Below are 12,075 nucleotides of genomic sequence, written 5' to 3' on the forward strand. Positions count from 1 at the left end.
AGGGTCGCAGGGCATGGCCCTTCTCCCTAGTGCTCAGGTAGAACCCGGGCAGCGCGGCGTCACACTCCTCCACAGCTCTACCCCATCCCGAAACCGGCAGCGAGCCCCGACCTCTGCAAAGAGCCCGCCAAACTTCCCAGCACACCTTTCGCCCAGGCCCCGCCCCTTCCGCCTGGACCCGCCCCTTCCGCCTTATGTAGAAGTTCTGACAGGCGCCGCGGGCACCCCTGTTGTGACGTCGTCACGGCGGCGCGCCGGCCTCAGGAGAGGACCCGTATGCGACCGCGTCCCTTCGGTCCTTGAGCCTGGTCCTTGAGCCTGAGTCCAGCGCGCAGCGATGGCCTTGAGGCTGCTGAGACTAGTCCCGGCGTCCGCGTCCGCGCGCGGCCTGGCGGGGGGCGCCCCGCGCGTGGTGAGGCGACGGGGCAGTGGGTAGCCCGGCGGGACAGTGGGCGGGCCGGCGGGCCGGGTCGGGTCTCTGCGCGGCGGCTCCGGGACCGCTCTCCGGCGGGGTCCTGCTGCCCGCGGCGTCCTCCGTGGCGGTCCCCAGCGCGGCCAGCCTGGTCGCAGCCGCCGGCGCAGCGCCGCGGCAGACGCACGGCCCGGAGGCGGCGGCTCGCCGAGTCCTGAGCTCACCAGCAGCTTTGCCGGGGGCCTTGGGAAGGGTCAGGCCCTGGGCGGGGCGCTGGGCCCGGGGCCGTCACGAAGAGGACAGCTGGGTGAGATTCGGAAGCACGAGGGAAACTTCCCACGGTGGGGGTCAGGGAGGTGACCTCGCACGTGGAGAGGACAGGGGCAAAGGAACCGTGGCTGCAGACGCAGGAAACCTTTGGTGGACTTTGGGTGCCGGAGGCTCTGGGCCATGGCTTTAAAGGGGCTTGGCCGCGAGCTGAGGGATTGAGCGTGAACAGAGAGGGTGCCGGTCTGATCTGGAGGAGAGAGGCGCTGGCTGTCCTGCTGTTGTGGGCCTGTGAGGGGGAGCCAGACGCCCAGAGAGCCCGGACCCTCACTGTAACCTGGGCCCGGTGCCCAGCTGTGGCGGCGCGTTCTCTGGGGCGCTTCAGATTGAACACGGTGTAGGGTATCCTCAGTGGTCAGGAGGACGCGTGCAAGGGGAAAAGGAGGTCTGTGTTGGACTGGAGGGACAATTAAAGGAATCGAAAACGGTTCATGAAAAGTCGGTTATTTGTGTTATTCTGGGCAGCAGGAGAATGGAGTCAAGGATGCTTGTCAACCTAGTCTCCTGTGCGTGGACCGTAGGTGGCCAGGTCTTTGCTTTAGAGGCATTACTCCAGTGAACGTCTTTGATGTATATAGCCCTCTTCCCATTTTGCTGCTGTGAATGTGTGTCTATGTGTAACTTACAAAATAGTGCATTCTTTCTTTTAATTAACTAAAGCTAGGCTTTATTCAGACTTCATTAGTTTTTCCCCAGTGTCCATTTTCTGTCCCAAGATCCCATCCAGTGTGTCCTGTAACATCTACTGTGTCCTTGGTTGTGTGGATTTCTCAGACTCTTGTTTCTGGTAACCTTGATGGTTCTGAGAAGTACTAAGCAGGTGTTTGATTCTCAGAAACCTGGAGGGTTTGTCATGGTTGAACTTGGCTGGGAAGAGGACTGCAGAGGTGAAGGGCTACTGACGTCTCACCAGCACACTAGGAATATGACTGTTGGTTGATGTTGAGGTAGGTCAACTGACTGCTGTGCTGAGGCTGATTCTCCACTGTGAGGCTGTTCTTCCCCTGCACCCTGTGTTCTTAGGAGGGAGCCCCTTTGTGCCATGCTTATGGAGCAGGGTTGTGCTCCTTCCCCTGTAGAGTGTCAAGGTTGGCAATTTGGACCTCTCCTCCCTGGGTGTGTGAGGAATCATGGGTAGTCACTGCTGCATGTGTTGCCCACGTTGTCCTGGCTGTGTCCCTATTGGTTTCTTGTTCCTGTGACTTACGGGTTGTATGAATACTGCCTGACTTTTTGACACTACCTTTTTGCATATCAAAAGATGTGTAGATGGCAGGTAAGCACAAGAAAAGATGGCCAAGGCATCTGTCATCTGGGAATCACAAGTGAAAGGACAAAGGAGACAAAAGCATACATTTAATAGAGTGGTAAAAAGCCAAGTGGCTGAACCGGAGCAGCTGGCAGGACTGGCGCAAGGCAGGAATGCCTTCACAGCCTCTGGGTTGTTGCTGTGCCTTCTTTTGCAACCTGTGTCCCCCCGCATCCTTCAGTATTCAAGTAAATCAAGTGTGAAAAACATCTGTTTTATGTAAATTTTTTTGTGTGTTTGTGGTACTGGGGATTGGACTTGGGGGGCATGTTCTCACTGAGCTACATTTCCAGCCCTTTCCTTATTGAGACAGGGTCTCACTAAGTTGGCCTCAAATTTGTAATCCTCCTGCCTCAGCCTCCTGAGTAGCAGTGGCACACCCAGCTATTCTTAATATTTTAAATTCTCCTGTATTCTTTTTTATAATAAAGTATTTTATTATTTAATTAAGTAAGTGGTTAATATTTTGTGGTAAGGGTATACCTTAAAATTTTAAGCTCCTCCTCTGTTGTTGGATAATTACATTTGCCATTATGAACAATATTTCATCAAGCATCCTTATAGGGGATTCTTTGCACAGATGAGTGTCCCCTTAGGACAGGTTTCTGGTGCTAGGCTCAGTAGCCTAGATTTAAGCACCATTAGCTGTTTATGAGGGAACTCATTGTCTTGTCCTAAAAAATCAAGTATTTCCTGTTTTGATGCATGAAAAAGTGTTTTCTCCTTTGTTGTTGTCTCTTCCAGACATTTGAATGTGTGGTTATCTGCATACCTAACACTTTAAAAATGAGCTGTGTAGCTGGGCATGGTGGACATATCTGTAGTCTCGCTGACTCAAGGCTGAGGCAGGAGGATCACAAGTACAAGGCCAGCCTGGGCAACTTAGTGAGACCTGTCTCAAAATAAAAAATAAGAAGGGCTGGGGGTGCAGCTCAGTAGTAAAGCGATCCCTGGGCCGAATCTCTAGTGCCAAAAGGAGCAAGCTGCGAGGTCACCCTTCATATGTCTTACTGATGTGTAGAATGTCCTTGTACCAAGGCACATGCTGCTTGGTATTTTTATTTGGCGGGAGATTATTTTGGCTTCAGTGTGGAGGGCAGATGGAAGACGCTGGAGACGGCAGGTGAGGCGTCTCACCCTGTGCATGAGAGCCATGAGGATGTCTGCAGAATCAGGGCAGCAGGGGAGCAAAGTGACACTTTGGCCAGAGGTGGAGGGTCAGGAGTGGGAGTGGTGGTGGGGCTGGAGGAAGGAGGAGGGGAGCTGTTAGGTAGGGGACGCGGCCTGTTGTGAGTGAGAGCAGATTTATGGATTGGGGTTGGAAGTTGTGCTTTGGTTTGGGACTGTTAGCTCACAGGGGCCTTTAGGAGCTGCTTTCACAGGTGTAGGGGACCAGCTGCAGCTTGGGATGAGCCCAGAGATGCTTTCCTGGAAAGAGGAGATGCCCTCTTTGTCTCCCCAGCCGCTTTCCTCCTGCCTTTCTCCCTCCCGCCTGCCAGCCTTCTGCCTTCCATTTTCATGGAACATGGCAAGCATACTGCAGGCTCCATTCTGGGCCTGTGCGCCCTGGGGTGAGGAGGGTGAAGGCAGGCCCTGTGCGCCCTGGGGTGAGGAGGGTGCAGGCAGGCCCTGTGCGCCCTGGGGTGAGGAGGGTGCAGGCAGGCCCTGTGCGCCCTGGGGTGAGGAGGGTGGGTGCAGGCAGGCCCTGTGTGCCCTGGGGTGAGGAGGGTGGGTGCAGGCAGGCCCTGTGTGCCCTGGGGTGAGGAGGGTGGGTGGAGGCAGGCCCTGTGCGCCCTGGGGTGAGGAGGGTGAAGGCAGGCCCTGTGCGCCCTGGGGTGAGGAGGGTGCAGGCAGGCCCTGTGCGCCCTGGGGTGAGGAGGGTGCAGGCAGGCCCTGTGCGCCCTGGGGTGAGGAGGGTGCAGGCAGGCCCTGTGCGCCCTGGGGTGAGGAGGGTGAAGGCAGGCCCTGTGTGCCCTGGGGTGAGGAGGGTGGGTGCAGGCAGGCCCTGTGTGCCCTGGGGTGAGGAGGGTGAAGGCAGGCCCTGTGTGCCCTGGGGTGAGGAGGGTGCAGGCAGGCCCTGTGTGCCCTGATGTGAGGAGGGTGAAGGCAGGCCCTGTGTGCCCTGGGGTGAGGAGGGTGGGTGCAGGCAGGGCCTGTGCGCCCTGATGTGAGGAGGGTGTAGGCAGGCCCTGTGTACTCTGGGATGAGGAGGGTGCCGGTGCTGGCATTTTTGCCGTTGATGGGTTTTTGGTGCTGTTAGGTTACTGATGCCTGCAGTGCTGAAGGGTCACATGCTGTGGGACGGTGTGTCTTCCAGGGACTGCTTCACACCAGTGCACGGTGCGAGCTGCGGTATGGGGCTTTGGCATTCCTGCTTGGTGAAAGGACAACCAAGAAGCTGACGGAGTCCAGCAGAGTGATCACTGTGGATGGCAACATCTGTTCTGGAAAAGGCACACTGGCCAAGGCAATAGCAGAGAAACTAGGTACGAGCCACTGCCATGCGCAGCGGGATTCCCAGACACAGCTGTGGTCTCCTGCTGACCTCACTGTACTATCCAGGGGTGGCCCTGGTCCAAGGGAGGTCTTTTACATTTACATTTGGTATGTTTGGAGAATCATAGTGTCTCCTGTCCGTGCCGGTTACCAGCTGGAGCTGGACTTGCCTGGGCAGTGCAGGCAACACGTGTACTGTGAGCTGTCCTGTGGGCTCTGTGATGGCCTCTGCTGCAGAGCTGTGGTTGTCACTCGGACTCACACTGGGTGGATTGGGAGGTAAGCCAGTGTCACACAGCCGGTCATTAGAACCCGTGTCCAGTTTTCCACGGTGCCTTCACTGGCATCCAGTGGCAGCTGCCTGTGTGCACAGAGGACTCCTGTTAGGGGAGGTCATTCTCTCAGGAGGGCTCTGCCTATGGGCACAGTATGGCTGTTCAGCCCTGATGCGCTCTGGGCGTGTTGTCACCAGCGTCTCTGTCCCCCAGGATGCACAGCGGAACTGGGGCTGGTTGGCTCCTCAGGTGGCTTCAGACCGGGTTGTGTGTCCTGCAGTCCCCACGATCCCCCCGCGGGAGTGGGGGTCAGTCGCGCTTCACCAGTACTTCTCCCTCAGGCATGAAGCACTTTCCTGAAGCAGGGATCCACTACGCAGACAGCACCACAGGGGACGGGCGGCCCCTGGACGTGGAGTTCAGTGGCAACTGTAGCTTGGAGAAGTTCTATGACGACCCGAAAAGCAACGATGGCAACAGCTACCGCCTGCAGTCCTGGCTGTACGCCAGCCGCCTCCTGCAGTACGCAGACGCCCTGGAGCACCTGTTGAGTACAGGTGGGCCGCCCTTCTCAGTCCTCTTTGGGGTCCAGCCCTTGAAATCCCATCACTAGTGCTTTTCTGTACAGGTGCTGGGGCAAGTCCTGTCTTTCCAGTAAGAGTAGGAATGTCTTGAGGTCCCGTTTCTGATGCTCCAGGGTGAGGTGGACGCACTTCCCTGTGCACTGCAGTGAGCTTCACGCCACAGTGGTGGAGGGCAGTGGGGACACGGAGGCCGCTGGGAGGAAGTGGAGTCACAGTTGGGAAGAGGGGGCTTGAGGGAAGCAGAGGCACAGCGGCCAGCACCGGGTGGTTCTGCAGGGCTGGAGCTGGCTGATCCACACAGAGCCCGGGGGAAGTTAGAACTGGGGGGCAGGCAGAACACACAGGTGGGGGCTGTACAGTCAGGCAGGCAGAGCCCAGGTGCGTGTTGCTCCTACGAGCGTGTGTGTTGTGCAGCCTACCTTTTAGACATCTCTACCAGGATGGTGCCCAAGTCTCACTGCTGGGCAGTAGCTTGGATGTGACACTGGTGTTTGGGCCACTCCACTTTCATTTTGAAGCACACTTCACCCTATTTTCTGACTACCCATTTCTTAAAATTAAAATCTTTTACTTGTTGAGTGGAAACCGGCCTGTTTCCTTGTGTGCTGTGTTCATCTTTACGTTGAACACGAATGCAAGGCCCGTCCAGGAGCCTGGGTTCCACAGGGAGGAGCTTCTGAATGAGCAGGTGGGTGGTGACCAGAGGCGGAGGCAGGGTGCCAGGGAATGAGGGCGTGGAGGGCAGAGGCTCCACAGAAGGGCCAGGGCGCTGGGGCTCTGCTCTTCTAGAGGGGAAGGGGAGGGAGGGCTCTGCCCAGTCCCAGCAGGGCTGATTGCAAGGGCCTTGTGTCTTGAGCAGTGTGAGTGACCCTTGGGACCATTGTGACAGTGTGGCAGCAGTGAGGCTGAGAGTCAGGAGAGGGGGCGTCAAAGAAGTAGCCTAGCTGAGATGGCCGGGTCTTGAGGGCCACGGCAGAGACCAGGTTTTCCTGAGGGAGAGAGGAGGCCAGTGGGAGGGTTGGTGCAGGAGTGATCCATGTGGCAGATGGAAGTGTCCCTCTGCTGTCGGGGACGGGGTGAGGCAGGATCAGGAAGTGCCAGCAGAGGCGGTGCACAGTGATTGTGTTTGGTGGTGTTTGGAGAATGCTGAGACGCCTGGGATGAGTGGGGTGTGGGTGTGAGGGAGGGACTTGGGACAGCAGCAGATTGCTGGGCACAGCGAGGTGCAGGGGCTTGGTTAGAAACAGACTCCCCGTGTTCGTGGGATGGCTGATGGAGTGTCCGTGGAGATGGAAGGTCACTGGAACGGAACGGAGGAGTTTTTGAAAATGTTTTTTTTCTTATGAATTTGACTTTGGTCCTTTGACTACATTGGCTTGGAAATGGAATTGTGAGTGTTTTTTTCCCCATTTCTAAAATGACCTGACGGTGGGTAGGACTTCCTGCCGGCCTGCCATCTGAGTCCCGCTGCCCTGTTCTCCACAGGACAAGGCGTGGTCCTGGAGCGCTCCATCTTCAGCGACTTTGTCTTCCTGGAGGCCATGTACAACCAGGGCTTCATCCGCAAGCAGTGTGAGTCCCAGCCCCCCTCCCTGGCATGCGCGGGCTCTGCCATGGCTGCCCTGGGCCCGCAGCGCCTTCGGGGAAAGGCCGTGGCCTAGCCTGATGCCGCTGTGGAATGCGCCTCACAGACGGGAGCGACTGAGCTGCCCACCCCCTTCCTCCTGTGGAGTCCCGGGCACTTGAGAGCACACAGCTGACCCATGGCTGCTGACCCTCCTCCAAAGCACCCCAGCCCTGGGCCTGCAGGCTTACCTGTGCTGAGCACACCAGTCCCCATGTGCTTCCTGAGGCGTTGGCAGGGGCCGTTTCCTCAGCCTGCCCCTGCAGCGTCCTGGTGGTCACCACAGTCCTTTCCCCTCTCTGGTGTGTTGCTGCTCCATGTTTTCAGGGGCAGTGGCATCGTGTGGGGCATTGACAGTAGCAGATGAGGGGTAATGACCTCTGTGAGGGAAGACTGACTTGAGTCAGGGTGGGGTCGGAACCTCTGTGGCTGGCAGTGTGTTGGGCAGTTCTTTGACCAGACCATGTGGTCAGTCTGCCCACTCCCCACCCTGTGCTGGGGTGGCTGGCGCAGCAGGGCGCTGGAGTGTGGAGGTCAGCTTAAGCGTGGCTGTTGATGAACGGGCCTTCTGGAGTGCCGCTGTGTGCCCAGCTCTGTCTTGGTGTCTGGGACATGAAGGGGCACCACGCAGGACTCACAATCCTGGGGGTGGGTGGGGCTTAGAGCAGCACAGTCGGGGGGGCTGCAGTCCAGTGTCCCCAGGCTGCTGTGCCGCGAAGCACACCAGAGGTGTCTGGCCTGCGGGGAGACAGGGAATTTCCTCCACAGGGGGCCTCCAGGGGTCCCCACAGACGGGAGCCACTCAGTGGGCAGCAGGCCTGTGGGGGGACTGCTGTGGAGGGGTACTGGACAGCAGGGCTGGCACCTGGTTAGGGTTAGGGGGCTGGTGACGGCTGCAGAGCCATTGGATGTGAGTGTGGAGAGGTGGCAGGCGTTAGGGTGGACGGTGCATGTGGCGAGGGGAGTGGACCGGTGCCCAGATTGGAGGAGGCTGGGCTGAGACAGGAGGCAGGACACTGGCAGGCTGGTGGTGGCATTGTGGAGCAAAGTGGGAGAGTGACGGTGGGTCTGTGAGAGGAGGATGCAGGGCACAGCGCGGTGGGGAGGGTCCCTGTCAGGGCGTCTCGGGGAGGGTCCCTGGGCGAGGCCTTAAGGCAGCGGAAGCCTGTGCTGCAGACCGAGGGCCCGGCTGGGCTGGAGGCAGTTCTGGGCCGCGCGGAGGGCACGTTGTCTTGGGAGCAGCTGTGCAGTGGGGACAGCTGAGCCCAGACCTGGTGCCCTTGCCAGGGAGGTGGAGCCCTGTTAAAGGGTCCACGCCACGTGAGTCACCTGAGAAATGGGATGCTGACGAGTCAGGAGGGAGTGGGACTGGGCAGAGTGGGCAGGGCAGGGGAATGTCACCAACAGTGGAGAGCCACTTCTCCTCCTCCAGGGTCCTTGCCCTTCCTCCAGCCGTGTCCTCGCTGGCCTTGGGCCAGGGCCCATCCCCAGAGTGCATCCAGAGTGAGTTTCCAGGAGGAGTGTTTTCTTTAAAGTGAAGTAATTGTCTCTCAGTGGTCCTTACCTGATCACCTGCTGTGACTTCTGGAAGGTTCCTCCATGGCAGCGCCTGCAGAGGCGAGGGTTCCTTGACACTGTGGGTGAAGGTGGTGGCTTCACTCCACACACCGAGTGGTGATTGGTGTGGCCGGTGTGTGGTGTCCCCTGGGCAGAGTGCTCAGAACAGCACCAGCTCTCCGCAGCACCGTGGCTGTCTTGTGGGGCTGGCCAGTGGACACTCTCAGTGATGCCTTGGTGGGATCGTCCCGCCTCAGCTGCGTTGCTGGCTGTGGAGAAGGCCAGGCCTTAGTGCATTGCTCTGGAGCCCCGCACACACAGCAGGCACCTGTCACACCTCCTATCCACACGTGTGCCTTCCTCCTGCCCGGCAGGCGAGGTAGTGGGTGCATGCTGGCTCTGTCCCTGGGTGCCATTAGGTCGCAGTGTGAATCCATGCTGGACCTCGTCTGAGCTGAGGACACCTGATGGTTCCAGCGTGTGGACACCGGGTGGAAGGGACACAGGCTCGGTGGCTACTCTGAGTGCAGTGCTGCTGGGTGCAGTGCCCGTGGCCCTGTGGCCATCTGCCCGTGGCCCTGTGGCCATCTGCCCTTGCGGGCGTGCTCAATGGCTTCAGCTGACTTAGGAGTGTACGGTTGGCACAAGGCCTGAGGATGACGTGAGCTCTGCCCTTTACTCAAGGAGGGGTGTGTGCAGAGGCCTGTCGAGGGCCAGTGACAGTGGCCTCTCTTGTGCCAGGTGTGGACCACTACAACGAGGTAAAGAAGATCACGGCCTGCGAGTACCTGCCTCCCCACCTGGTGATCTACGTGGATGTGCCTGTGCCGGAGGTTCAGAGTCGGATCCAGAAGAAGGGAGATGTAGGTCGGCCTGTGGAGCCCATGTTGCTCTCTCAAGGCCACGTGGGATTCTGGCGGTCCTCACTGGGGTGACTGACACCAATCAGGTCACAGCTGAAGAAGGTGCCCATGTGGGTGGGGGGGCTGGGCCCAGCCGGGCGCCATCTCCGGTGGGAGCTGCCTTCCCCAGTGCTGCCCAGGCCCCTGTTGTTTCTGGGCCACCCTGGCTGTCCCCGTGGGTGGGGGGGCCTGCTGAGTGCCTCCTTCCTATTGCTCTTGAATCGAGCCCCTCCCTCTTTTACCTCCTTCCTGTTTCTAGGAGAGTAGAAGGTTGCTCTCTGCCCTTTGGGCTGGGTCTCAGGTGGCTCCCAGGAGCCCTGCAGGCAAGGTGGAGGGTGCTGGGTGGGCACTGCTGTCCTGGGGCCTTTCTGGCCAGTGCTGCAGTAGGGACATGTGATCTCTTTGGTGTGTGAGGAGGATGCAGGTGACGGCAGCTTGTGTTCCAGGGCCGTCCACTGTGTGGGGTTCAGCGGTCCCTTCTGAATGGCAGCCTCCTGTTGTCCTTTGCTGTCCCTGGTGGCCTGGGAGACTGACTCCTCATCTCAGGTCAAGCACGTGTGAGACTTGCAGTGTCCCTGCTCATCCTCTCTGTGCCTCAAGCTGCCTGAGAGGCTGCTCCTGGTATGATCAGTGACTTAGACTGGGGACATGCCCTCAGGCGGCAAAAGGAGGGACCTGCAAGTTAATAATGTTTGATCATTTGCCAGTGGAATAAGGTGACACTTCCCCTGCTAACATTCATTGAGAAAATCTAGGGCATGTATTCCAAATTCTCAAGGTAACTATTTTGTTATCTTAGACAACAACATTTTGGAAATAATTCTGAAGTCAAAATTAGAGATATCAGTTTTTTTCCCAAGTAAAGTGTCAGATGAATGATGTCATCAGCTGAAACGAGCACTGAGCGAGACACTCGGAGACCTCGGGCCAGAGAGATGGTAGCAGAGGCCTGTGTCCTGTCTCTCGGTGCAGGCTGTGCCTGTACCTTGGGCCTTTGGAAATAGCCCCTTCCCTGCTCCAGGACAGCTGGTCCTGGTCACCGGATGCTGGCTGGCGTTTGTGGTTCACATTTCTGTGGTGTTTATGGGGCTGGGGTTTTGGTCACATTAGGGGTGATCTTCTTTCACTCTGGGCCGTAGCCAGTGTGGGCTCCCCCGCACTCCTCTAGTGCTGGGTGCCTCCTGCAGGCTGGCTCTGGGAGCTCACCTGCCCTGTGCCGGGTCCTTGCTGACACACGCCCGGTGACAGCAGCTTTCCTGAGGGAGTGGCCCCTTTGTGGACAGAGCCATGAGGGTGCAGCTGGTCGTGTGGTCCCAGGCCTGGCTGGTGCTGGGCTGCGAGCACTCCAGAGATGCTCCAGAGTGATTTTAATGTTTTTTTCTTTTTCTTTTTTTAACAGCTTTACTGAGGTATAATCTATACTTCTTAAAATTCACCCAATTTAAGGTATAACTCAATGATTTTTAGCAAAGTCACCAAATCATGGCAACTACACCATCAGCCAGTTCTAGGATATTTTTATCATTTTGTGAAGTCAAAACAGTAGGCTTAATGCTTTCTCCCCCTCCCCCGACAAGTATTCACCAGCGCCCCGGCAGCGGACAGCTGTGTGTGGGCAGTGCGGGCGAGTTCCTCACTCAGTGGGCACGCGCTCTCCTGGCAGGCCCTTGGTAACAGGACGGGAATGCGCACAGTGCGTCAGACAGAAGCAGAGGCACAAGTAGGAGAGAAGTGCAGAAAGAGAGCGCAGCTTAGCCCCTGGGGTTGCCAAAGGCAGGGCATCTTGGGTTCCAGCCCGGCCCCTCGTGATGTGATTGTATTCAAGGATTAATACGGGGCTGGGGCTCAGAGGTAGAGCCCTCGCCTAGCCTGCGTGGGCACTGGGTTCGAACCTCAGCACCACATAAATACAAAATAAAGATACTGTGTCCACCTATAACTAAAAAAAATATTAAAGAAATTGACTTCAGATGATAATGGAGGCGAGAGATAGGGAGCGTGGGGATGGTAAGAAGGGAGGTGTGGAGAGATGCAGAGAGGGTCTGCGACAAAGAGCCGGTGCTGAGGGCAAGCTGGGGCGAGGCGAGCGGCCTCCATGGTGACTGTGACCTTTTGTTGCCTGTACTTGGGCCCAAGTGCAACAGCGCAGCCTCTAAGGGGCTTCCAGAGCCTGTGCAGGAAGGTCCTGCTGGGCCTCCCCTGGGACCCTGCAGGGCTCCCCACCACTCAGTGGTTTGCACTGTACACATGCACAGGTAAAAGAACAACGTCAGAATGTCCCTGTGTGAATTTTCTGTTTTGTTTAGCCACATGAAATGAAGATCACCTCTGCCTACCTCCAGGACATCGAGAATGCCTATAAGAAAACCTTCCTCCCCGAGATGAGGTGAGCCCAGCTCGCGCCGACCGCAGGAGCAGCGCTGCTCCTTCACGAATCGGTCCTCACCCCGCAGCCCTGGGAGTGGGCTCTGGCTCAGGGCCGTGCTGGGGGTTGTCTGGGCGTCCAGTGTTTTTGAGCAAACATTGTAGGAGACATTGCAGTTGATCTTTGTGAGATGATTTGTTTCATCCTTTAAATTTTGGGGGGCA

At 57.7% G+C, this 12,075-nt stretch overlaps 1 protein-coding gene across 2 annotated transcripts in view; it reads left to right on the plus strand.

The window, feature by feature from the left end:
* Positions 1-257: 257 nt before the first annotated feature.
* Ndufa10 (NADH:ubiquinone oxidoreductase subunit A10) overlaps positions 258-12,075 on the plus strand; it is a 39,444-nt gene continuing 27,626 nt past the window's right edge. The window contains exons 1-6 of one of the 2 annotated variants that reach the window (XM_071619493.1): positions 258-412; positions 4,366-4,534; positions 5,161-5,376; positions 6,889-6,975; positions 9,326-9,447; positions 11,793-11,872. In XM_071619493.1, coding sequence (XP_071475594.1) covers positions 338-412; positions 4,366-4,534; positions 5,161-5,376; positions 6,889-6,975; positions 9,326-9,447; positions 11,793-11,872 — 749 coding nt within the window. In that variant the 5' untranslated portion in view covers positions 258-337. The remainder of the gene's footprint in view (positions 413-4,365; positions 4,535-5,160; positions 5,377-6,888; positions 6,976-9,325; positions 9,448-11,792; positions 11,873-12,075) is intronic. The other variant, XM_027951674.2, reaches the window with a different exon arrangement.

Source organism: Marmota flaviventris, chromosome 11 (genome assembly GCF_047511675.1).
Source record: "Marmota flaviventris isolate mMarFla1 chromosome 11, mMarFla1.hap1, whole genome shotgun sequence".
In the NCBI taxonomy this organism is placed as follows: domain Eukaryota; kingdom Metazoa; phylum Chordata; class Mammalia; order Rodentia; family Sciuridae; genus Marmota; species Marmota flaviventris.